The 25,519-nt window shown below is 50.4% G+C and overlaps 1 protein-coding gene across 1 annotated transcript; it reads right to left on the bottom strand.

Annotated features, from left to right (window-relative positions):
* UPP1 (uridine phosphorylase 1) lies at nucleotides 1-25,068 on the bottom strand. The gene is made up of 8 exons (XM_029234507.1): nucleotides 25,003-25,068; nucleotides 16,478-16,541; nucleotides 7,136-7,250; nucleotides 5,361-5,519; nucleotides 4,225-4,339; nucleotides 1,416-1,625; nucleotides 1,031-1,177; nucleotides 1-200 (listed from the first exon to the last, which is right to left on the bottom strand). Exons 2-8 carry the CDS (start codon nucleotides 16,519-16,521, stop codon nucleotides 61-63), a joined length of 930 nt encoding a protein of 309 aa, XP_029090340.1. The 5' UTR covers nucleotides 16,522-16,541; nucleotides 25,003-25,068; the 3' UTR covers nucleotides 1-60.
* Between the last annotated feature and the right edge of the window lie 451 nt (nucleotides 25,069-25,519).

Raw genomic sequence — 25,519 nt, 5'->3', positions numbered from 1 at the left:
TTGTGGCAATGATTTTATTTGCTGCAAACACCAATGCTCATGTCTGGAGATTTGGGGACCTCAGGCTGCCGCGAGGCACTTCTTGATGAAGTGGCCCACCAGCCGCTGGGGCCGCTTTTGGTACTCGACCAGCACCTCATGGGGGCTGCTGATCTGGTCACCTTCCAGGCGGTTGAGGAGCGTGACGCACACCACGGCCGCTGCAAAGAGCAAACGCCAGGTCAGTGCAAAGAGCGGGATTCTAGCTTAGCTCACAGAGACCAGCGTCCAGGCCTCAAGGGAAGGGGCCGACAGTGGCTTCTGATAGACGGAGAACACGAAAAAGCTGAGGGGGCCACACTATCCTGTTCTGTCCTTATCCTTGCCTGCCTTTGTTCCCAGAGATTCCCAAACAAACCCCAGGACCAGCTCGGGGGGCCCTGCACTGCCTTGAAAGGCAAGGTGACGTGAAAGCTGTGAGGCAGGTATTCTGGAAGGCAGAGCTTGGACCTCGAAGGGTAAGGCCAGGAACTGCGGTGGATTAGCCCCAATTCAGAAATCCAAAGATCTTTGAAGGCCAGATTCATTGTAGAGTCAGCAGCGAAGCCTGCCCAGACCCGAAGGGGGGACTTTCTCATCTTTCTGGCCTCTCAGTGGCACGTGAATCCCTGCAGAGACACTGAGGACCCTGCCTTGGACCACGTGACAATCCAAGGCGGTCCCAGCGCAGGGGTCCAGAAACACGCCTTGGGGGCAGGGCGGGTGCAAGGCCAAGGCTGGCGTTGGGCGGGCCTGGGAGGAAACATGCTTTGGGGGCAGGGCGGGTGCAAGGCCAAGGCTGGCGATGGGCGGGGCCCGGGAGGAAACGCGCCTTGGGGGCAGGGCGGGTGCAAGGCCAAGGCTGGCGATGGGCGGGGGCCCGGGAGGAAACGCGCCTTGGGGGCAGGGCGGATGCAAGGCCAAGGCTGGCGATGGGCGGGGCCCGGGAGGACGGGGGCGGGGGCGGGGGGATGGGGGGGCGGTTGGGGGAGCTGCGGCCTAGGTACCCAACCTCGGAGGCCGCAGGCGTTGCACATGGCGGCGAATACGGACGACTCCATCTCGATGTTGCGGATGCCGGCCTCGTAGGCCGCCCGCAGGTACTCCTGCTTGTCCTTCTCCGCGTAGGAGCAGAGTGCCCCGTCCAGGCGGCCTTGCCCTGGGAACGTGGAGAGCCGATGCTGGCCCGGGAGCGCCCACCTCCCATTCCACCGCCCCCCACCCCCGGGCACTCAGTAAGCGCCTACTGCATGCCCTCCCCGCCCCCCAGACAGAGATGCTTTCCAGCCCGACGGGCCCCGCCTGTCCTTGACCCACTGGCCCGCGAGGGAACCGGTGCTGAGACGCAGGCCCGCAGCGGTGCGGACCCCCGGGCGGGAGACCAGCGCACTCCTCACCTTCATAGAAGTCCAGGGTACACATGGTGTTGCCCACGACCGTGGGGAACTCGCCCAGGTCCGCGGAGCACCGCACCAGCTCCTGCACCAGCCAATCGTCCAGGTGCGTGTTCCGGACCACGCGCTTCCCGAGGACAATTTGCTCGAACTCCTGCTTGAAGCAGCCGTCCACCGCCTGCCGGGTGATGACCACGGAGCCGGGCTCCACACCTGCAGGAAGAAACGGGTGTCCCGGCTGCAAGGGGCGGTTAGGGAGGGGAGGGCCCCGTCCACGCACTGTAACACTGAAGGGTCAGTCATGCCCTAAAAAGAAATAGGTAAGGATCTCTTTTCAGCACCAGATTTTTTTTTTTTCCTGAAGGTAAAGTAATGAATGCGTAGACGCTGCAGAAAATACAGAAAAGTGCAAAGAAGAAAGTGAGATTGATGGACGGCCCATCCCCACAGAGCAGCGTCTTTCCGTCGCTGCTGGAACTGTCTGGGGCTCCCTTTACCAGTATGTGTTCAGCTGGTCCCTGTTTTGTACCTTATTATTTCAGGTTTTGAGTAAGGAACACTGGGGCACCCCAAACCTGGCTCCTGCGGTCACCAGCTCTTGACACCCTGGCTTCCCTCCAGGACTGACCCACCGGAGGTCCTGCTTCCTGTGCCTCCCTGGACGTTTCCAAGATTGTACAGACGTTACTCTGCTCCTTGCTCTTCGGTTTTGTAATAACTTTGCGTGGGATTTGACCAGGAGCCTTTCCTACTACTACACTACTACTTACTTTAATGTGATATTCGTTTTCCTAAACATTTAGGGAGGAGGAAGGAGCCAGGAGATCTGTCCCAGAGCCCCACGTCAGCCGCTCTCATGAAACATTAAAAAACGTGGCCATAGGCTTCCCTGGTGGCACAGTGGTTAAGAATCCACCTGCCAGTGCAGGGGACACGGGTTCGAGCCCTGGTCCGGGAAGATTCCACATGCCGTGGAGCAACTAAGTCCGTGCACCACAACTACTGAGCCTGCGCTCTAGAGCCCACGAGCCACAACTACTGAAGCCCACGAGCCACAGCTACTGAGCCTGCATACCTAGAGCCTGTGCTCCACAACAAGAGAAGCCACCACAATGAGAAGCCTGTGCACCCCAAGGAAGAGTAGCCTCCGCTTGCCATAACTAGAGAAAACCTGCACGCAGCAACAAAGACCCAACATAGCCAAAAATAAATAAATTTAAAAAAATAAAGTATAAATTGTGTCTCTACTTTAGTTTAAAAAACAAAAAACATGGCCAATTGCCAAGCTCTGGCTCTGCTTGCCCCCTGCATGTTCATCTGGACTTTCTCTCCCTTGCTGCTTTGTCCCTGTTCTGGTCAACGTAGACTCTCCTCAGGTGTCTCCCCACACCGAGTGTGGACCTGGAAAAAAGCTCAGATGGCGGCTTTCATGAACTCATGGGGCCTAGAATTTTCAAGCCACTTCAGACCTCAAATTGGAGGGCGCAGGACCCCTCCCAGTGTCAGCTGCTCTTCCTCACACAGGCCCTGCCCTTTCCCGGGATACCTGTTGGCCATTTCAGAATTCCCACATCTGACAGAAACGCTGGAGTCACCCAGTTCTCCCTCCCGAGTGGCGGCCCATGCCAGCCACCCACTGTTCCTATTTTGGGATTTGTGGGGACACCATGTCACACTGTTGTCGGGGGTTTGGGGTCTGGCTCTCTAGTTGATCTCTCCATTTTTATGGGGCAATTTTGGGAGATTCAAAATCCACCCTACTCCCTCCAGAATTCTCTCTCTGATTATTGATTTTAAAATCCCTCCAAAGCAAGAACTCAGGAAGGATTTGCTGGAGCTCCTCGCCCACGCTGATGCGATGTGTACAGCCACGAGTCCGTTGGGTCGATGGTATCACAGACTAAGTGTGCACAGCCTGGGAGCTCGTGGTCATTGGGGTGTTTTCCCGAGAACAACTCCTTTCAACTTTGAATTACAATCTGCAAACACGGATGTTAACCATCAATCTGTCTATATAGTGAAAAGAAAAATGAGATAACGTATTGAAAAGATTTAGGACCTACAGCGATCCTCTATCACAGCGAGAAAACCTAAATTTTCGAATTACCATAAATGCAGGGGAGGTCAGGTCTAGGCAGTCAGAAACAAATGCACAGAGGCCAGGCTGATGACAGCAGACCTCCTTCCAGCAGCTCCCAGCTCCTCAGTGGGAGCGAGAATTACTAGAACCCAGTTTTCCACAGAAAAACCGGCCCAGAGGTGGGACATCAGAGTAAAACAAGTTTGCCTCAAAGACTTTGGCTGAAAACTCAACATGATGTTTAGCGTTTTACTTTCTCATTGCATCCTCTTCTTTCTTTGTTGTCTTTGCGATGTTAATAAAATTATGTTGCGAACGGGGGGCTTTTACGCAACTTAAGGACACATCTTAATTTTGTATTGCATCTCTCTCTTCCCCCTTTGATTTTCCTGTAGGTTTTCTCATAAGGTGCTTCACATCCTTGCAGGGATAAAGAGGAGGAGTGAGCAAAGTGAAGGAGAAAGGCAGAGAAAAGAGGGATTAGCAAGAATAAAAAGAGAATCAAGCAAACAAGAAGACACGTTGTATAACTCCGAAAGGACGGGTTTTCAGGTGCGCGTGGCCTGGTGCCTTTCTGTGCCTATTTCTGGGGTATGGGTTGGGAGAAGTAGCTGGACCAGAAAAAAATAACAAAATGCCTGCTGCTGCTGAGCGCTCCTTGGGCACGGCCCAGGGAGGAGCTCTGGGTCCCCACGCTGCCCACCGGGTCCCAGTGGCGCTCTGCACACTAACCTATCCCGCCAGAGGTGCCGATGCGGATGACGGTGACGCCGGAGCACCGGGCGTGGTACAGCAGCTTGATGAGCTCGTGCAGCATGATGGCGATGGAGGGGATGCCCATCCCGTGCTAGAACCAGGGAGAAATGCCAGCGTCACGCTCTGGTAGCACCTCTGTATGTTCTGTGCTACATTGCTAACTGGTGGCAAAGAAGATGAACTTCCTAACGCACACTTAAAACTATGAACACTCGGGGAAGTGTAAAGGTTTGCACGACGCTGTCGAATGGATGGCCCCTTTGATCCACACCACCCGTGGAACAGATGGCAGCTGAGGACCAGAGGGCTGCTGTTGCTAGGTAACAGACATCCCCTGGCGTGGGAAGCCCCGCACACGTTCTCCCTTTTCTCCACACGCTCTGCCGCAGCCAAACTCGGTAACTGGCTGGTGGCTCCACCGCCGCGGTTCTGCCTGTGCCGTTTCCTCCACCTCCGCATCCCCAAAACCGCCCTTCTTCAGAGGCCCTCCCGGTGCCACGTCTGCCAGGAGCTGCCCCTGTGGCCAAGCCCTCTTTGGAGAACGTGTTCGTCCTGCAGTCTTACTTGTGGGAAGTGCTTCCATGGATTATCTGGACCTAAATACGTGTTACTCTTGGGTGTGTTGCGGGTGGTTAGTACCACCAGACGTCTCAGCTGCCCAGAGAGCTGGGCCCCTGTCCCAGCTTCAGGGGCAGCCTTACTGTAAGGCAGCACTTCCTCTAAAAATGTTCTCTGCAAAGGGAACCAAAACTGGAAAACGAGAACACCAGAGGTTTCTGTGTTCACCCATTGCTGAATCACATGTGTGTGAAGTAACACAGGCGGATGGTGTGGGGACCACTTGGTGCCCGGCTCTCCTCGTGGCCCTGGTCCAGGCCGAGCACCATCTTCCCGGGTCTCCAACCCGGGTGCTCACTGTGTGCGCACAGCTGGGTGGGTGTGCGCGTGTGTTTGTACGTGTGTAGCTGTCTCTCCTGGAGACGGGCTCCACTGCCTCTGCAGCCCAGCCCCAGGCTCTCCTCGACCCCTGTTTCCTCTGTCAGGCTGCGTGCAGGGCGGGGATGGGGCCTGCAGAGCCAAGGGCTGAGCCCACCACGAGGGCAGGTACTCACGCTGACCGACAGCACCGGGCCCACTTTAAACATGGCGTAGCGGTCGGTGCCCTCACAGATGTCGGGATACTCTGCACCCGGGTGGTCAAGGCCCAGCTCCTCGGCCATGTACTTGATGAAGGTTTTCATCCGGGAGGGGCTTCCCCCAACACACACAAACTGCAGACAGAGAACAGAGCCCCCATCAGCACAGGCACTGCACCCCGTCTGTACAGCAGGGGTCCTCAAAGTGCCCCCCGCCAGCGGCGGCAGCATCTCCTGGAACTTGCTAGAAATGCAGGTCCCTTCCCTGCCCCCCCCCCGCATCTGGGGAGCCAGTAATGTGTGCATTAAGGAGCCCCCTGCTGATTCTGACACTCCCTTGAGTTTAAGAAGCACTAGTTCATGGACTCACCGCTCGGTGCAAGAGGCCCCCACAGTGCCGAGCAATCAGCTCTACACAAGCCAGGACAACCACACCCTCGCCCTCTCCAGCAGGAAAGCCCAGGCTCCGCGCCTGCCCAGGCTCCGTGCATCGTGTGTACAGCAGCCCACTGCACTGGAGAGCCGGCGTTTGGAATAAGATGCTGCGGGCCCCTCAATGTGCAACCAGGGCCCCACAGCCCATCTGTAACATGGGCTTCTAACTGCTGTTTCACCGGCTGGCAGAGGCCCAAATGGCCAACCTGTGGAAAGAGCCGGGGGCCAGTGGGGGCTCGGGGAGTCGCAGCTGTGCGGTGAGCAGGTGGCTCTCAGAGAAGTAGAACCTTCATCTGCAAAGTGTCGTACGTGAAAGCGTCAAAAGAAAACCAAGTAAATAAGCCAGTCTTAAGGACTTGGTGATCAAATAGTTATTAGCCTCTTAACATAAAGAGGAAAAACTCTATAGCCTAGAAAAAACTACAGGTTAAACTTAAGGAGAGAATGAAAATGGAATGAATTAAGAACACACGGAAAGGAGGGGAAGGGATAAATTGACAGATTGGGATAGACATATACACACTACTGTATATAAAACAGATACCTACTAAGGACCTACTGTATAGCACGTGGAACTCTACTCCATACTCCATAATGACCTATATGGGAAAAGAGTCTAAAAAAGAGTGGATATGTGTATATGTATAACTCATTCGCTTTGCTGTACACCTGAAATTAATACAACATTGTAAATCGACTAGACTCCAATAAAAATTTAAAAACGAAAAGACAACAACACATGGAAAGTCGTCCCTCGGTTTGAAACGAACAGCACAAAAGATCTGGGTGGCTGACAGGATGTAACCTGGTTATGACTTTACGATCGCATGAGGCAGCCCCGGATCTAGGGTCACTGGCTTGTTTCAGTTTTGAATTCTAAACGTTAGCCCACTTTTCCACACGGGGATTAGACACTTTAAAAGTCCTCTGCGAGGATAAGTCAGGACCAAACTAGCTAAAGAGATGGATGTGCATCTTAAATGAGAGACAGCAGACACATGCGACTGCCCCTCCTGGGTATCCCTTGCTCCCCTAGAAAAGGATTAGTGTCTGCTCCTTTCTAGTCTCTCAGTGAAGCATTAGGAAATTTATTTTACATTGTTTCAGTTATAGGAACCAATACTTCTTTGTGATAGTTTTCTTTCACTCAATAGTTCATATTCTTGAAAGGTAACAATTTGCAAAAATCCGATCAACATATAACTTCGAGAGCCTGTCCTCTGTCACCTCCGCCCTGTGTGGCGCAGTCTACCTGTGTCACCTGAAAGGGGGGTAATCTTGGGGCAAATGCCCAGAATCAAAACCCCTGCTTTTACCTTCACGTCTCCAAACATAGTCGGGAAGTCGTGCGTGCTGGTGCTAAGGCTGAAATGGTAGAGGACATCTTCTTTCATTGCAGCCACGTGGGGATTGCAAAGCTGTACAAAGTCGCTGTCCCAAAACAGGAAAGGAGGCAGTTTAGAGAACCAGCGTCCAGGGGCCGGCAGGACCACAGCAACACCCTGTGCCAGCGAGGCGCATGGGCCACAGCGGGCAGGCCGATCCCAGCCTGCAGAGGCTCCCACACTGTCTCCGTTCCTCCCTCTCTCCTTCCCCTCACCCGCTCTCCACACCCAGGGCTCCTTTGGAGGATGATCAGGAAGGACTCAGAAGAACACCAACCAGTGGTTAGGATTCCACGTTCTCACTGCCAAGGGCACGGGTTCAATCCCTGGTCAGGGGACGAAGATCCCCAAAGTCGAAAGGCTCCACAAAAAAAAAAAAAAAATACAAAGATCAAAACGCCAAATCATCCCATATAAAGCATGTAGCCAGTTGCTACCCAACCCAGGTTCATTCAACGTATAAACTTGGCTTCAATTTAAAAATAGGGCTTCCCTGGTGGCACAGTGGTTGGGAGTCCGCCTGCCGATGCAAGGGACGCGGGTTCGTGCCCCGGTCCGGGAAGATCCCACATGCCACGGAGCAGCTGGGCCCATGAGCCATGGCCAGTGAGCCTGCGCGTCCGGAGCCTGTGCTCCGCAACGGGAGAGGCCACAACAGTGAGAGGCCCGCGTACCGCAAAAAAATAAATAAATAAATAAATGAATAAAAATAATACATTTATCACAGGAAATATGGATGGATGAGAAGAAAAACAATAGCCTCTAATTCTCCCACCCAGAGATAGCCTTTCCAATCTGAGGCCTTTCTTTTTCGTTTTGTTTCACTAGCCAGCACTTCGCTGGTACAATGTCCAAAGGGAGTAATGAGACAAGACATCTTTTCATTTTGGTTTTTCTCGGTGCGGCTGCTCGAAACTTTGTATGGCTCACATTATATTTCTCTTGCACAGCACGCTGCTGGCCTGCAATAGGGGTTAGCAAACATTTCCCATAAAAGGCCAGATAGTAAATATTTTTTCCTTGCAGTTCATAGGGGCTCTGTTGCCACTTCTCAGCCCTACTGTTCACCCATGAAAGTGACCACAGACAACACGCAAATGAGTGTGGATGTGTTCCAATACAACTTTATTTACAAACACGATGCCCAGGTCTAGATTGCATCTCCAGCCTTAGACACGCCTCCTTCCACAGCTGTGCCTTCCTGACTCCACTCACAGGTGTGCTGCCAGATGCCAGTGGCACAGAGGGAAGCAGCCATGGGTCCCCAGCAATCAAGACTTTCTGTTTCTTCCTTCAGAGTCACACTTTCCGCCCCGAACCCACGGATCACATTTCCTTCTCAATCTAACTCTGTGAGAAAAAAACCATACAGGAAGAGAAGTTCTCAGCAGCCTGTGATTTGTAAACACCTATTCTCTCTGGAGTCCATCGGTCGTCAACCGTAGATGCCCAGGCTCCAGACTGAGGGCACCTGCTTCTCTCTCTCCTGCATCTCCTCGCTTCCTACTTTCGTGCTTCTCACATTTCCCTCCGATTTCCCTAGAATGGCATCTAAGTTAACTCACAGGCAAACAGTCTCAAAAGGCTGATGTAGAAAAGATGCGAACAAAATACTGAAGGAGGGTGCTGGTGGACTGGCCAACACCCTGAGCTCATCACTAAACTGGCAGCAGGACCACTAGCAGACTGTGCTATTGGCACCGGGGCAGGGATGCGAGAGTCTCCCTCAGGAGGGGCAAGCAACCTGCCCAAGCCAGAGTCTGCACTGGACCCCGACCAGTCCTGACCAGGCTTACTCTCCTGGGGCAGGGAGGTCTCTTTTCAAGGGACCAAATCCAGTTCGGACAAACCCCAAGCTTTCCCAGAATGCCTCCTTGATCTCCAGACCAAGCTGAAATTCTAAGTCATAACACAGCCAGAGCATCTGAAGCTCCTTTAAAGACAAATATTTTACTGTAATTACGGTTCTTGTTCTCCTTCAGGATGTTATGAACAAAGAGTACAAAGAGAAGGGCTAACGGCCGAGCATTGGAACTGACGAAACAGAATGAGATAAAACAACTTTGTGTCATATTTCAAAATAGAAAACGTTTCTTTCCTCTTTCATTCCAGGAAAAGGAGAAGGAAATATGGCGTAACTGTGAAGACCAACAAGGATTTTAAAATATGTAAATTGGACACGTAACAGTGAATAGAACAAGTATTTTTGTTACTGAGGTATAGATAACTTACAGTATTGTATTAGTTTTAGGTCTCTAACATAGTGATTCAATTTTTTATAGATTAAACTCCACTTTTTAAAGGATTTTAAAATAACAAGTCACAGACATATTACTTGGAAAACTATTTTTCTAGTCTACACACGATGTCAAGTGACTTTACCTTGCTTTATTCTGTCACTTTATTCATTTAACAAATATTCATTGAGCACCTACTCTGTAAAAGAAATGGGTGAGATGCAAAATGAATGAAACTCGGCTTCTGATTCCAGGAGTTTATCAGCAGGGAAGGGAAAACACGACTGACCATTAGACAAACTGGCCCAGACATCTTGCGCCGCATGCTGAAGGGACTGGCAGAGAACGAGGAAGGGGCTCTGGGGCAGGGAGGAGGGGGACCTTCAGTTGAATCGCACACAAGCACGCATCAGGCCCTGTGCCAGGCCGAAGGGATGCAGACGACAGCAGGGTGGAAGCGGTGGAAACCATGTCATTAGTGGTGGTGCGTATAAGTCATTCGACACCACAACTGCCACAGAGGCTAGGTTCTACCAGTCCCCGTCGTAAAGGCTCAGGGTCACACCTTTAATAAGAGGCTGTGCTCATGAGCTGGACTTCAGGGCTCCTCACAGGACACGCTGGCCTCTGGAGGGTGGACCATACAAGCTGGTATTGACCATAAAACGACGGAGGGAGGGGAAGATAATGACTAACCAACGGGGAGGGGTCACTGCTCAGTGGAGTCACATCCAGGGCACCTGACGCCAGGCCTCCCTTCTCCAGCCTTCGTTTCAACCACCCGCTCAGCCAGCCTCCAGGATCCTCAACCCGGGAAGGGGGGTGGGGCAGGGAGGGGCGGGGGGGGGGCTCGGAAAGTGGGGACAGGGCGTGTTTGCTTGTCAATGATTGAAAGCACCAGGGAGGGACTTCCCTGGTGGTGCCGTGGTTAAGAATCCACTTGCCAATGCAGGGGACATGGGTTCGAGCCCTGGTCGGGGAAGATCCCACATGCCGCGGAGCAACTAAGCCCGTGAGCCACAACTACAGAGCCTGCACGCTAGAGCCCACGAGCCACAGCTACTGAAGCCTGCGCACCTAGAGCCCGTGCTCAGTAACAAGAGGAGCCACCGCAATGAGAAGCCCACACACCACAACACAGAGTAGCCCCTGCTCGCTGCAACTAGAAAAAGCATGCACGCAGCAACAAAGACCCAACACAGCCAAAAATGAATTTATTAAAAAAAAAAAAGAAGCACCAGCGATCCTACTAGTTCAATTAAAAATTCTCTCTGCAAGTACTATTCTCAGGGCAGCTCCAAAACTTGAAAATGGACCTCAGAACCCATGGGGAAGGAAAGGGGGGGACAGGTGTCCGTGTGAAATTAGGTGACCCACACGTGCAAGTATCCAGAGCAGTTCCTGAGGGACCTCCCAGAAAAGAACCAAGGAGCCCTAAGCTGGGTTCCCAGAGGGCAGCATACGGCCCTGGACATCATCAAGGCGAGAGGCCACCAGAACCAGGAGAGGCCACTGCCCAGGATGGGGTCTCCCAGGGAACCCCAGCAGAGGTGGGTGGGGAGGAAACTGGGAAAAGTAGTGGATTTCAAGTCCATGTAGGAATTGGGATTAAGACATAAAATTCTTGCTTCTCCAGTGATGACAAAAATTTGTATTTTAGGGCAATATGAGAACCTTTTAAATATAAAATTGTTCTCTGCCTGTTTCCGCCACCCCCCCACACACACACTTTACTGTCGATTGTGAATCTGCATTAACCAGACCTCCTTGGGAGATGACCTTCCTTCTTCATCCCGTGAGGGGCCATGACGACCCATGACCCACTACTCACTTTGTGCCTGTAGATCTGGATTGTGTCCACTGTCAGCAACACATCATTTGACATACAACCCTTTGTCTCAAAAAGTTAGAACTGAGGGCCACAGTTAAAGAATTTCTTTAAGCCAGGGAGGATCCTCAAATCTTTTGTGAACGGATTACCAAGATGGGAGGGCACCGGTCTGTGGTCTGACTAAACTGACCAGAGCTGATACTCAGAGCTTGAGAGAAATTTTTTCTGGGGGGGAGTGGGGGATTTCTCCCCTAAGCTAAGTGAGGGAAAGTCAAACATTCCAACATACATGAATGGGCATGTCAGTCCTTTGATACACTGAGAAGGCCACCCAATTCTTTGAGGAATGAAAAACAGCTGCCCTTGTTTTACAAATCCAGTCTTTACAGGACCTGAGGTGTGCCTTCAGAAACATCTCAAAGCTTACCAATCCTTTCACCACTCCAAAATCCTCCCCTATTTATCTTCAGAGGCTTGCAGGCATTGAAGAAGAAAAAAAAAAATCCTGGCCTTAAGGGAACAAAGTCCTCCTAGGAGGAACTTGCCTTTCTCCCTCTATGCCTTTGAGATGCAAATATTCTACCTGATCACCTCCAGAACATTCGTAATCTTTTTAAAATGCAGATTTCAGGAAAGCAACTCTTATCCAGAGAAAAAAACAAAAGGGGGATAGGTAATTTGGAACTTGACTTGTCAAGGACAGGCAAATCCTAAGTGTCTTCTTCATAAATATTAGTAAAAAGGGTTTGGCCCTCTAGACAGGCAACCCTGTTGCATCTGCCAGAAACCCAATCTGAATCCAACTTCTTTTGTAACTGAAGGGATTTCCATTATTGTTCCTGACTCAGGGCTGAAATTGCGGAACTTTGGGAACCATGGGGTCTCTGTCTGTGTGTCTGTATGTGTCTAACTGTATTGTCGATGTGTAGTATTGCCAAAATTAATTTGTATAAGAGCTCTATTTAATTGGCTTAAAGGAAGTTAGCTGCTACTTATATACATACCTAGAAATACAAAAGAAACTATCTCGAATGAATTTCAGAATCGTGTGAGCTAGGATTAATTTTAATTTCATTGAAATTAATTTTAATGAAAGCAAATGGTTTAATTAATACAGACATGTCTTTACAGTCACCAACGTTAAGTATAATACTCTTACTGTACCCAGGTTCACTAGAAATCACATAAGATCTTATTATTCCTGTTACAAAATTTGTCAGCAAGAAAAATGACTTGGTATGCTAAACTTTTAAGTGAATTAAACGGAAATGGTGAGAGTTTTGGTGTAAACTCTAAAGGAATAATTATGTTTTAGGAATGTCTGCTTAAAAATAGTCTCTCCGGATTTAGATAACTTGAAACTTTAGAGTTTTGTTAGATTAAGTTAAATGATGGGAATTCAATGACTATCCAGAATTTATTTCCAAATAAGATACTGAAACATTAATTACTGAACATAAGCTTCCTTTTACAGAGAAACTAAAGATATTTAGGACTATTAATAAAAATATATTTGGTGCCACACTAAGACATTTTCTGTTAGAAAAAAAAACCAAGTGTTTTCTAGAAATGGTAAATAGTATGTATACGTTTGCTAATGTGTGGGATGCTAATGTTTGGGATGCTAATGTAAAAGACAGTTCATAATTACCTATTTGTTAGTTTCTGCTGGATACTAGGTTTTAAGGTTAAGAATTATAATATATATGTAACTAAAGCCACTAAAATAAGGGAAACATTTCAGTATGCAAGGAAAGTAGGAGACATGTTTTCAGCCAAAGAAGGTATGAGGAATGGAAATCATTTTGTTCAAGGGAAAGAAATTAATTCTGTCCTAGAGCTGTTTTTTTCTGCATAATCAATAAGGGACAAAAGACAGAACATTATGGAAGGTGTGTGGAAAAGGGAACACTGAGAAAAGAGTTCTGTGTGTGGTGAGGCTAGGATTGCATTGAATTGAATTAAATACATTTGTTATTAAGAGTAGCTGATGCAAGACTGGAGTTTGGTTTTCTCTGTTAAGAGAATAAAGTTTTCTTGGAACATTGAGTTGCTTTTGGTAATGGATTATGTAAGTTTCTTTGCCTTTTTTTTTTTTTTTTTTTTTGCGGTACATGGGCCTCTCACTGTTGTGGTCTCTCCAGTTGCGGAGCACTGGCTCCGGATGCACAGGCTCAGCGGCCATGGCTCACGGGCCCAGCCGCTCTGCAGCATGTGGGATCTTCCCGGACCGGGGCACGTACCCACGTCCCCAGCATCGGCAGGTGGACTCTCAACCACTGCGCCACCAGGGAAGCCCTCTTTGCCTTTTAAGTGAGCCTTTTGAGTGAGCTGTGTTTGCTTGTGAAATATTTTATTGTCACTTTGGTTAAGTGAATTAAGTATTGCTCCTCAGTGACCTATATCCTATTTGACCAAGTGTTTTAAACCTTTTTTGATATTTTGACAAACTCCCAAATATCAAATTCTCCCTGAAGTTCTTTTGACCTCTAGCTAACTTTGGGGTTCTTCAGAGAGGACCCCTGAAGCATCTCAGAGAGAGGAATATTAAACTAATTAGGCTTATTTGGTATGTTAAATTACATGGGAAGCATTGTCAAATGAGTGGTGATAAACCTTCTTAGGTTATATTGTATGGGTAAATATTATTAATATACATATTCTAGAAATTATATGGAGCTCCTAAGAATCTGGTATGTCCTGGTAAATGTTTATAGTCATAATTCTAGTTCTTGTCTTAAAATGTTGTATGACAAAGCAATAACCAAGTTTCTTTGACAATTGCATTGTAATCAGATCTTTAACCTTGCTTTTTTAAGTCTTATGTCATTTATAGACTGCTTCATCTTCAAAAAGATTCATAGAAAGGACTTTTTGGGAATTCCCTGGTGGTCCAGTGGTTAGGACTAGGTGCTTTCACTGTGGGGATCTGGGTTCAATCCCTGGTTGGTGGTTTTGTTTTCCGGGTTTTGTTTTGTTGTCTTTTTTTGCCACGCTGTGCAGCTTGTAGGATCTTAGTTCCCCAATCAGGGACTGAACCCGTGCCCCCTGCAGTGAAAGCACAGAGTCCTAACCACTGGACCACCAGGGAATTAATTCCCTGGTTGGTGGTTTTTGAATCTGTTTTCCAGATATAAGGAAACTCTTCCCCTCAAGCTAATTATGACTTACAGCAATTTGGATAAATTACTCCCTTGTAAGTGGAATTGAGACATTTATCTTTTCTTTCTACCTGATCTCTCCAGAAATTGGGAACTCCTGGGTTCCCAGTAGCTTTATCAGGTAATAAAATTAATTACCTGATAATTGTTAACTGAGGTCTGTATTTACTGCCTCAGACTCACTTCTCAGATGATTCCTTGTTGCTATGTTACATTACTGTAGAGTTTGTTTCTGAAACTTATCTCAGTCATCTATCTTCAGATGAAGATCACATGTGCCATGACCTGCAACCAGGGGATTATGCATACGGGAAAAGATATCAGATAAAGGACTCTTTACAGCTACCTTGGAAGGGACCATATCAGGCCTTCTTAGACTTCCACTAAGACCAACACTATATCAACACCATTCAAGCTAACATTATCACTAAGTGACACCATCCTACCTGGCCAATTTAATGACACCTGTTCTGAACTTGGCCATAAATACTCCTTTTCACTAGATGTTAAATATTGGGTAGCTCTTAACAGGACTCAGTAGACCTACAGAAAAGTTTATGGCCTTGGCTTTCCCTGGGTTGGTTAGGAAGATGCATAGTTGCTTTCCCTTGGGCTTAAGTTCACCTGCAGGTATCCTTGAAAACAACCCCTGCCAATCTGCCTTTAATATGAGGACTCTGGGTTTCTATCAGTTTTCCAGTGGTATGACCATTTGGCCGAGATATTTGTTAACTCGTCTTATGACATATGAAGGATCAAATTTCTGTTCTGAATGATCATCTTCCAAATTTAGTAAAAATACTAGGAAAATGCTTTGGTTTAGGAGGATCTTCGCTTAAACCCTTACTAATGACGTTAATTTTACTGTCAATTTTGATCACATCTATTGCTCACTATAAATTAATGAACAAGCACAAGGTACATGCAAGGTTAAATTGGCATAACTTCTACTGGACAACTTGGAACTGACAGTCCTTGCCAGACATCTTACTAATATAACCCCTTAAAAGGAAAGAAAGGAGCAGGCTATTAGGTCTGGACATCAAGGGACACGATGAACCCAGGGCAGGTAAGCAACCACCCTGGCATCAAAGGAACAAATATTTGATCACCTAAGGCTTTCTATCAAAAGATTAATGATCAGAATGGGGAAATTGATAAAAAAGTTCGTATTTTAAAATTTAAAATGAGAAAAATTTAAACATAACATTTCCTTTGTCCATTTGGATCTCCTCCCTTCCCTTTAGTGTGGGTTGTGCATCTGTACTAGCCAGACCTCCGTAGGAGACAGCATTCCTTTTTAATCTCATCAAGGGTCACAACTCCTTAAGAGATAACCTTCCTTCTTAATCTTGTGAGGGGCCATGATGACCCATGCCCACTACTCTGTACATGTAGATCTGGATTGTGTAAACTGTCAGTAACACATCATTTGGTATTATTACCCTTTGTCTCAAAAACTTATATAACCGTGCTTTGACCTCTTATGGGTGAAGCAATGCTCAGAGCTTTCTGAAAAACTGTCTCCTGGGTTATAATCCTCAGATTGGCTCAAATAAAATTTTCCATTTCTTTCTTAGATCAACTACTGAGTAATTTTTTTTCATCAACACCAGCAATGCACAAATATACATAAAAGAGTGGCCATGTGAATCACATAGTGGAATAATGAAAAACTGCAAAGTAATAAGGAAAGTATTGAAAGGTCAGAACCAAGAGACAGCTGGGAAAGAAGCAGGGACTGTGACTCAGAAGAGTGTCCAGATGTAAAGAAACCCCACTGGACACAGGTCTGGGCACCCCAAGCAAGTGCCCAGACGTCCTTGGGAAACAAACATCCCAAGGCTACGAGCAGCGGCCCTGGCACCAGGTGCCAGGGGTCTTCAGCCAGCTCAGCTGTATGCCCACTGAGTGGTCAGTCCTCCAGGCTTCAGGCTCTGACATGAGAACCAAGGTGTCCACGTGTGTCAGCTCTTAGAACACTGTGTGGCTCAAAGTCATCACAGCGAGCCCGAGCCCAGCAGCATGCAGGTCAGAGCCTTACTTGTGATTTCCAGGTTTCTTTGTTTCAGCCCCTGGCGAGGCCATCCCTCAGCTGAGGCAGGACCCTAGGAGAAAACAGCACAGAGTCTGTTAGAAGTAATAGTCAACATTTTATGAGCTTATTTGAGTGCACTTCGACTGGAATCAGTGGTTGACAAGGGAGCAGGGGAGCGGCAGACAGAGAGAAGGCGGAAGCAAAGCAAGGACGCGACTGATGGCTGCTGCATGAGGCCCAGGGGGCCTGTGTGATTGGTTGTTCATAGCATTTTGATTTTGTAGCCTGGAGGCATTTACAGCTTAGATTTCAGTATGCTGACACAGGCTGCCTCGGCATTAGAGACACCTCAGTCCAATGGGCTCCTCGTTTAATTAGTTGAACACTAGTGGGTCCCCCCAGTAGGAACCAAGGTCACTTGGACCGTCAGCAAGGCCACACTAACCTGTGGAAGGTCAGTGCCATCAAGAGGAACTCGACAAATTTACATCACATACACGTACATATATAAGACCTGGAGGGTTGCTAATTTCAGAGAGGAGCTGGCGGAAATGTGCCCAAAGCGAGCCTGGGTTGGCATCTCCTACTCTGGTAGAAAACCCTTCTTCACTTCCTGGTCCCTCAGACAAGACCGCCTTGACCCAACAGACCACACCTGGGTGCCTCACACTTCTAGAATTTTAACTCTCCTCCAGCAGGCCTCAAGGACAGCTCAGGGGGCAGAGAGGGGCCCGGCAAAGGCACCAGCTCTTGAGGGCCTGCCATGAAGGGAAGGGAAAGACCTGGGGCAGGTAGGGATCAATCCCTGCCCTGGTCCCACTCCAGAACCAGAGGAAGGGAAAACCATGAGACACAACCGCAGTTCTTACTGGGGCTCAGCCACCAGAGCACTGACCCGACACCAGTGCCTGCAGAGCTGAGCCCGAGCACCTGCTGGGTGAACTCGGTGAGTGGTCTACGGTGGAGCTACCTCCCCCATCCCCAGGTCAGGTTCTCAACCTGCTACCTCACCAGCCGCTTACCAGAAAACCAGCCTCACAAAGCTAAAACCCAAAGCCCTCTTTTTGGAAAAAAGGGTTGACGGCCACTGTTACACTTAGATACTGACCATTTTTGGCAAATTCTGAAAACCAAAGCATATTGTCATAGTTGGGTCTGGAGCACAGATTTTCCTGCAGTGCTGCCTTGTCTCTCTTCACCTAGCCTTCATGCTCCCTTAGCATTTACAGGACACTTCTGAGGAAATGTCAGCCTGTGAGTCAACTGCAAATTGATTGAACCCAAGGAGGGGGGTTATGGGAACCTCCTCTCTATAGCCAGTGGGTCAGAAGCACAGGTGATAACCTGGACTTGTGATGGGGGGCGGTTGCGGGGGAAGGCGGGCAGTCCTATGGGACTGAGCCCTTAGCCTTTGGGGTCTGACACTGTCCCCAGGTAGACAGTGTCAGAATTGAGTTGGATCGTAGGACCCGCTGGTGTAGGAGCTGGTGTGGAGAATTGCTTGACGGTGTGGGGAAAACAAAGTAGAATTGTACTTGGTGATCAGAATCTCAGGTCATAATTTGCCTTTACAGCATCCGTCAGACAGACTGATGCAGACAGCCCAGCTTCTGAAGAAGTCTGGCTTCCAGGAAATGCAGCCCTCGGCACCTCCGCCCTGCAGCCAGCAGCTGCTATCCCTCTGGGATCCACCTCACCATCTGCAGTAAGTGCAGACGTGCCTTCCGGCGAAGCCAGCCCACAGCCCTCATTATCGGCTCTCCCTTGTCCACTGAGAGATGAAGTAGGGCTTGGGGTCACCTCCTCCTGCAATCCATCCCCTCCTGGCTGCTGGCTCTTCCTCTGTGGGTAGGGGGTGGGGAGCTCAGAAAGAAGAAGAGTTAGAGGCACCTTCCCACGGGGCAGAGGCTGAATCAGAGTTGCACAGTGCACCCCAGAAGGTCCCCAGCCCCTATTTTCCAGGAAAGGAAGCTCAGCCACAGAGAAGACATCCTGTCTGGCCTTGCAGAGAAAGTGTTGCTCTCTAGGCCGGGTGGCTTCTCCTGCCCCTGAACCAGAGAACCGTTTTCCCTGCCTCGGCCTTGCCCTCTGCTGCCCCAGACCTGGGCTCCTTCCCGAGTCTGCTCGGGGTCTGCTTCCCCTTGTACTCTCAGTGCCAGGTGATTGTTCCCCTCCAGGCTGCGACCCCGCCCAACCCCCACCCCCAAAGTAACTCCTCCTTGGGCCTGAGCCTCATCCTGGGGACAGCAAGGCTTTACTGAACCAACTCTGTGCAGAGAAAATCGCAGACTTTTGCAATGTTCTAATTGGAAATTTCCCCACTAAATGTCTTAAGACACTTATAGGTGGAGCGAGCACACAGGCAGGTTGGCCTGGGAGTCCCGGTATAGTCACCAGAGCCACATTCCACTCTCGGAAGGACCTGGGTGTGGAGGATCAATGATATGGCCACCACCGCCCCACCCCACCCCCCACCCCGCCCACTGAAAAAGGTCAAAGGTGGGGAGGAGGTGAACCTCTCAATTTACTTCCCCTGAGACCAGTTAGAGCAGGAGGGGGAGCCCAAGAGCCACTCTACTCTCACTGGCAGGCTGGTTGCTCACCCAGACTCCCCCTTACTCCAGAGGCCACTAGCGAGGGGAGCGGGCCCCACTGCTGTGAAAGGAGACCCTGGTGATGATTAAGAAGGGAGTGATAACCACGCAGGGGCACAGGGCGATGGTGGAATCTCAGAAGAAATTTTCAAGTTAAAAAAAGAAGTGCATAAACTTGTAGGCAAACGAATGGCACCAGTCATTCCTGTAAACGGGGAATGTTACCTCCATCAGCCACTGCAGCAGCCCCCATGGTGCACCCCGAGGGGACTCAGGATGGAGAAAAGAAGGACACTGGCCCTAGGTAGTGAAGATGCACATCAAAGGAATGATTTCCATGAGCCCCGACTCTTGCATCTTCCCATACACAGAATAGCACTGAAATCATTGAGATGCCTGCTTTTCTGATTAGCAGTAATCTTTTAATTACATGTTTGTTTGTTTTTCAGCAAAACTCCCTCTATATCCTGGCTCCCCCCTTACCTCTTCGGAGCAGTCCCTCAGAGCTCTCTGAGAGGCTGTGTGCTGGGCTAGTCCTCAGTGAGGCCACCGCATAAAACATACTTCCCAAATGTTAGGTTGTGCTTTTTTTTTTTTTTTTTTTCAGTCAGCAAGCTGCATTATTTTTTCCAACCGTCAAAGGAATCAGGAAACAGGCCCAGGGGATGCTGCAGTCCCTTTACCAACGAGGCCAAAGTTTGGTCCACTGGGGTTTAACACGGAGAGGGGGAGTCCCCCAGGGTCCACTGCAGTCTGTTCAACTCTGGGTCACAACTTAAGGCCTAGACAAACACTCGTGGGGGGATGCCCCACTGTCTGCTCTGCACGCAGAGGCCCAGGGCGGGCACTGTCCAGCACTGCCCTTGTGCAGTGTACCTAGGAGAGGCCATTCATAGGTGAGCTCATTCAGAGAATTTAGGGAATGTTTCTGACAACCGCTTTTTCAATTGTTTTACTGAATTAATGTTATCATGCACCTGGACCTGTTTCCTCCAACAGATAATATGTATGTGCATTTCCTAAGGACACACGCTTGACATCATACAGCGGACTTCCAGCCTGGACATCATCCCAGGACGAAACCTGTGGAGCATACACTTCGTTTCCTCTGTGGCCGAGAAAATCCAGCTTCCCAAACCCCATCATTGAATTAGCGTCGCAGCGCTGTCCAACCAGGAAAGACTCAAGGTGGTTGGTCTGTCTGCCCCGCCTCAGCCCCTGTGGCTGTGGATGGAACTGCAACATCAGGGGGGATTCGGGCACTTGCCTGGTACTTTTAGTTCACCTTTTTAGTAACTTAATGCCTTTCTAATTAAGTATTATCTGTAAGAGAGCAGAAAGTGCTAAGCATTGCACACATTAGTCATCCAATGTGTAAAATCCCCAACAGGTAGCTGTCCTGGCTCCTCAAGGTGTACCTATTTAGGTTAGAACCCGCACCCGCTGTGGTGTGTGTGATCTGAAGGGAGATGAGAAAGACCCAGGGCTCTGAGAAGCTGGAGTCCACTGCCGCAAACATGAGTGACCATGAGCTCCAATGCAGGTCGGCTGACGGAGAGCCAGGGAAAGGTGCAAACAGCGCCCGGAGGTCTATCTAGTTCAGCGTGAGGAATGGGTTGTTTCTTAGTGGTCCCTGACTAGGAATAGCCAGGAAAAGATGTGGCAGAGAGAGGACAGGACTAACGGTATTTACAACAAGGAGACGTGAAACCCCATGAGATATGTGGAGGGTGCAGAAGAGACAGCTCAGCCAGCTCAGCATGGGGAGATGGGATTCGGGCGCTGGTTAGGGGCCAGGTGCCCAGACAGCCACGTGTCACCACCGACAACGTGACACCGTCCTGGGGGTGACCGGGGGACTCGGAAAACCTGGAAGCAGGGAATGACAGTCAGAGGTTTGTATATTGGATCCACACAAAGGGCTCCAGAATAAGCCACTGTCACATAACAACTATTCTGAGCTGAAGACTTTGAGTTCCCGAAAGCCCGCACCTGCCTGAACCTAGAGACTTCCAAACATGTCGCCACCCCTCCTAGGAAAAAAACTCTTTTCTCTGAAAAAACCCAAATAGATATTGTCCTATCTTATATCTCATCTCTTTTTCTAAGGGATCATTTGTCTCTCAGAAGTCCTCTGTGTTTCCCTAAGTGCCCTTTTGGCCCCACCCCCTTCTGTCATTTTCTCTCCCAGAAGTGCCTCTCTGCCTCTCCCCACCCCCTTTTTTTTGTTGTTGTTGTTTTGCGGTACGCGGGCCTCTCACTGCTGTGGCCTCTCCCGTTGCGGAGCACAGGCTCTGGACGCGCAGGCTCAGCGGCCATGGCTCCCGGGACCAGCCGCTCCGCGGCATGTGGGATCTTCCCGGACCGGGGCACGAACCCGCATCCCCTGCATTGGCAGGCGGACTCTCAACCACTGCGCCACCAGGGAAGCCCTCCCCACCCCCCTTTTAAGATCAGCCCCAAATTCCAACTACCTCCTGAAATCACATTTTTTTCTGAACTCTCCCATACACATGTAAATAAAAATCTGTCTTTTCTCTTGCTAATCTGTCTTTTGTCTTTTTAACCTGCAGTCCCCCAAGAAATGAATCTAAGAGGATAGAAGCTTTTCCTCCCTGCAGTTGGATTTGAAGGGCACACAGCGTGAGCAGAGATGCAATCAGAACAGGAAAGTGTGGCACCTTCCACATCCAGGAGGCGAATCCAAAGGGCTGGAAGGTGGTATCAGGGTGAGGCTGCCAGGGATGCCTGTGTCGAGTGGGAGGACAGGGAAAGAAGGCCACAGTGTGATGTCCCAAGCAAGGGGTGAGGTTGGACGTTTCGTCAGAGGCACTGGGTTCCTGCACAAGGTGCCTGCAGCCATCACCCAAGGCAGAAATGCTGGGGGATACAGGGCCGCCGGTAGGAACTAGGCGCCTGGGGCCGAGTCCAGTACTAGAGAAGCATGGACTTTCCACTCTGTCTTTCAGGGAGCAGCAGGGTCCCAGGTGAGCCCTGGTCCAGAGACAGGGCTTCCAGGAGAGCTGACAGCTTTCCCACAGCCCGGCCGACCAGTGGCGTGAGACCCCCCGACCTGGAGCCTGTCTCAGAAAGCATTCCTTCTAACAAACACTGTCCCAAGGGCCGCGGGTGTCCTAAAGGTGTCTCCTCTCACTTTCCAGGACCCCATGTTCTCTAAACAGGAGGGTTTCACTAGATTCCGGCCGGGAGGTGCCACCTCCCAGAGAACTCTGATCCTGGCTCTGGGGTCTCAGGCTCCTCGACTGCTAGGGGACCCGATGGGCCCACTGCCTGGGGCGCTGAGCCAATAAACACACCAGGTACTTCTGATTAAAGCAGGAGCCTTTACTGCTGGTAACAGTAAGGAGACAGGGAGCTAGCCGTCCAAGCACCGTCTCGCCAGCAGCAGGATGGGGATGCTTTAAGCCAAGGGCACATGCGTACTCATGAAAGGGCACACGTGACCTTCCGTGTAGACGGGAGTTCTGGACGCCCTTGCCCAGCGGACAACATGCCCCAACACACAGTGCATGTGCAAACATGGCGGCAATCCCACCCTTGGGGCAGATATTTTAGCATCAAAAAGAGGTAAAGGTCACTCTAGATTGACAAAATCCAGGCACCTGATTGTGGGTCCCAAAGGTCAGCATCACCATCCCTTAGGCACCAGGTAATCTGGTGGTTGGGCGCTTAAAGGGGTTTGGATCCTGCAAAACAGCTCAAGAATGTGCTTCAGGCCGATCTTAAGAAACAGAACTGGGAGTCTTTATGACTGATTTCTTGTCTTTGCTATGGTGGCTTCTCTTGCCTGAGAACAGTTGGTTGTTCCTGAACTATTTGTTCCTTTTTAAATCATTAATTACTGAGAACTACTCTTTGTTTCCACCTGAGGCACAGGAGGCCATCGCTCACCTTCCTCCCAACCACCAGTGAAGGGAACACAGTGCGAACCGAAATTCGCACTCTAGCTCTTAATGTGGGCCTGTCGGCGCACGTTACAATTTCTCTGTTGCCTGTTCTACTTCCATGAGATACGACATTATCTGGTTTGACCCCACCCCTTCCTTACTTAAGACTGTCTCAGCAACACTAACTTTGCAAAATCAAAACACCCTCCAGTTGGTTTTGGTTTTCTTGTTTTGTTTTTGTTCTGTTTTATTTTAGTTTCAACCCACTAAACCAAATTCAGACAGGTGGGTTACTTTGGCATATAGCTAAGTGTGTAAACGTTTATAACTTTTTTTTTTTTTTTTTTTTGCTGTACGCGGGCTTCTCACCGTTGGGGCCCCTCCCGCCGCGGAACACAGGCTCCGGACGCGCAGGCTCAGCGGCCACAGCTCACGGGCCCAGCCACTCCGTGGCATGTGGGATCCTCCCGGACCAGGGCACGAACACGTGTCCCCTGCATCGGCAGGCGGACTCCCAACCACTGTGCCACCAGGGAAACCCATAACATTTTTTTTTAAATGAACGTATTTCAAAAGCGAATGTGTGTGTGTATATGGGAGGAAGTGAAAGAAATGTTCAGGGTTTACCTTTAAGAAGTGGGAAAAGCTAGAAGTTTCACTTTCTGTTATATGTTAGTTTTGGTTCTTTTTTTTTTTTAACAATGAGTTTGTATTAATTTTTTGATTAACGAAAAAGTCCACTTGGACAAAAGCCAATGTAAAGAAAAACTACTTTGTCTGTTTCAACTAAAGTGTTACTTCAGTGCCCACCAGGGCTGAAAGTCCTAGAAAAGACTATAATACATGCCCGATAAACCTGGCTGAATTAAGGAGTCTAGTAGAGAGATAACTGGAAGGTCAGTTTGGCCTCTGAAAAGGGAAAAAAGTCATGGAAGACTGGCTGAGAAGTGGGAGAGTGGAGCCCAGTGCTGAGAGCCTGGCAGAGTGAAAGCAGACAGGATGGGAGGGGTTGGCAGGGTGGGAAACCCAGATGGAGACAATCTTTCTATCCAGGGAAATCGCAAGTCTTTTAAAAGCCAAGGTCACAGCCAACGAATAGAACCGAAGGTCTCTTTGACCCGGAAAACAGAATAAGTGGGGAAAGATGGGCCAAAGTGAGGCCAGGCTAGTCAGGGCAAGGTGGCGGAGAGGCAGACAGAAGGACGGAAAACAGCCGAGGGGAGTGCAGAGCGCAGGGTCGCCACGCCTGGAGCCGGCCTCGAAGGCCTTCCAGGAAATGGCCTTGTTCTAACCTGGATTTCAGACGGGGTTTCTCTGCAATTCACCATGGGCGGGGAGCCGCCCAGGGCAGGGCTGACCTCTGGCGGGGAGGGCCAAAGACCGCCAGTCCTGGAGGGAGGGCGGTGGGGGCAGGGAGACTTCGGGCCGGTGACCTTGAGTCCCCGGGTCAAGCCCCGACCCCGGAGCCGGCGAGACTGCCCCAGGTGCCAGTCTTAAGAACAGCCTGCTGCGTATAAGAGCTGCAGATGGACCCGCTCCCCGCTGCAAATCGGATTTGTGTCAGATACTCTGTGACTTAAGTTTCTCTTTTGACCTGCCGGACACCTCGACGCCAGTATTTTACGCTGTGACACTCTGTTGTCTGTTGGCTCAAGGCGCACACCTGAGTCCATTTGAACTCTGCAAGTACGGTAACACTCATTCTCCAAAACGTAATTTCCCCTCTCCCCCGACAAGAAGGGGACGTTCCAAATGCTCCCGATTCCCTTCCCGCTCAATTTGGACTGAGGAAGACCTGCCCAGCTCCTCCACGCGCGAATCGCCTCCGCCAGGTGGACCAGCATCCGGACGGCGCCCTCCGCGCAATCCTCCCCACCCGCCCTCCCGGCACACCCTCCCCACACATCCTCCCCGCGCGCACTCCACGCACATCCTCCCCGCGCGCCTTCCCTGAACATTCTGCCCGCGCCCCCTCCACGCACAGCCTCCCCGCAGATGGCCCCGCGTCCGCGAGCCCGAGTCGCCTCACCGGCAGGTCGATGATTCCTGAAAACAGGACGCTGGCCGCAGACACTTCCCTTGCAGGGACCGCCACGGGTTGCGCCCGACGCCTGCCGAGAGCTACCGGCGAGCGAGTGGAGTAGGGCCGCCCGGGGGTCCCCGCCCGCCCGCCAGCCCCTCCTCCTCTCCCGGGGCCCCTCCCCTCCCGGCGCCCCCGCCCCACCCCCGCCTGGTTTCTTGTTCCGCAGCGGGCGGCGGCGGATGACCAGCAGGTTACTCTTGAAACCAGTTGCCCCGCCCACGGCTTCCTGCGGCTTCCTCCCCGCCTGACAGCAGAGACGTGGGGGACAGAGGTGACTACCCGAGGTCACCGCTCATGCCAGAGCCCGGGTGTCCGCGGGGCCCACCCCGAGCGCGAGCCGGGGGGCCGGGGGAAAGTGGCAGAGAGGATGAAGATGGGGAGCCCTGGGCCCCGGGGTAGGAGTGGGGCCGGGCAGGCCAGGCGCGGTGCGCTGGTTTGAAGATGTTTCCTGGGCTCGAGTTAA

The sequence above is a fragment of the Monodon monoceros genome, unplaced genomic scaffold (genome assembly GCF_005190385.1).
Source record: "Monodon monoceros isolate NGI ecotype Baffin Bay Population unplaced genomic scaffold, NGI_Narwhal_1 Super_Scaffold_2, whole genome shotgun sequence".
Classification (NCBI taxonomy): domain Eukaryota; kingdom Metazoa; phylum Chordata; class Mammalia; order Artiodactyla; family Monodontidae; genus Monodon; species Monodon monoceros.
Note: the sequence above shows the minus strand (reverse complement) of the source record. Positions and strands in the feature narration are given on the sequence as shown.

Excerpts from the sequence above, each read along its gene's own strand:
- UPP1 (XM_029234507.1), bottom strand. The coding sequence starts at position 16,521 with ATGGCCTCGCCAGGGGCTGAAACAAAGAAACCTGGAAATCACAA. Across the intron at positions 1,626-4,224 it reads CGGCACCTCTGGCGGGATAG|GTGTGGAGCCCGGCTCCGTG; the intron begins GTTAGTGTGCAG and ends TTCTTCCTGCAG. Across the intron at positions 201-1,030 it reads CAACGCCTGCGGCCTCCGAG|CGGCCGTGGTGTGCGTCACG; the intron begins GTTGGGTACCTA and ends TGCTCTTTGCAG.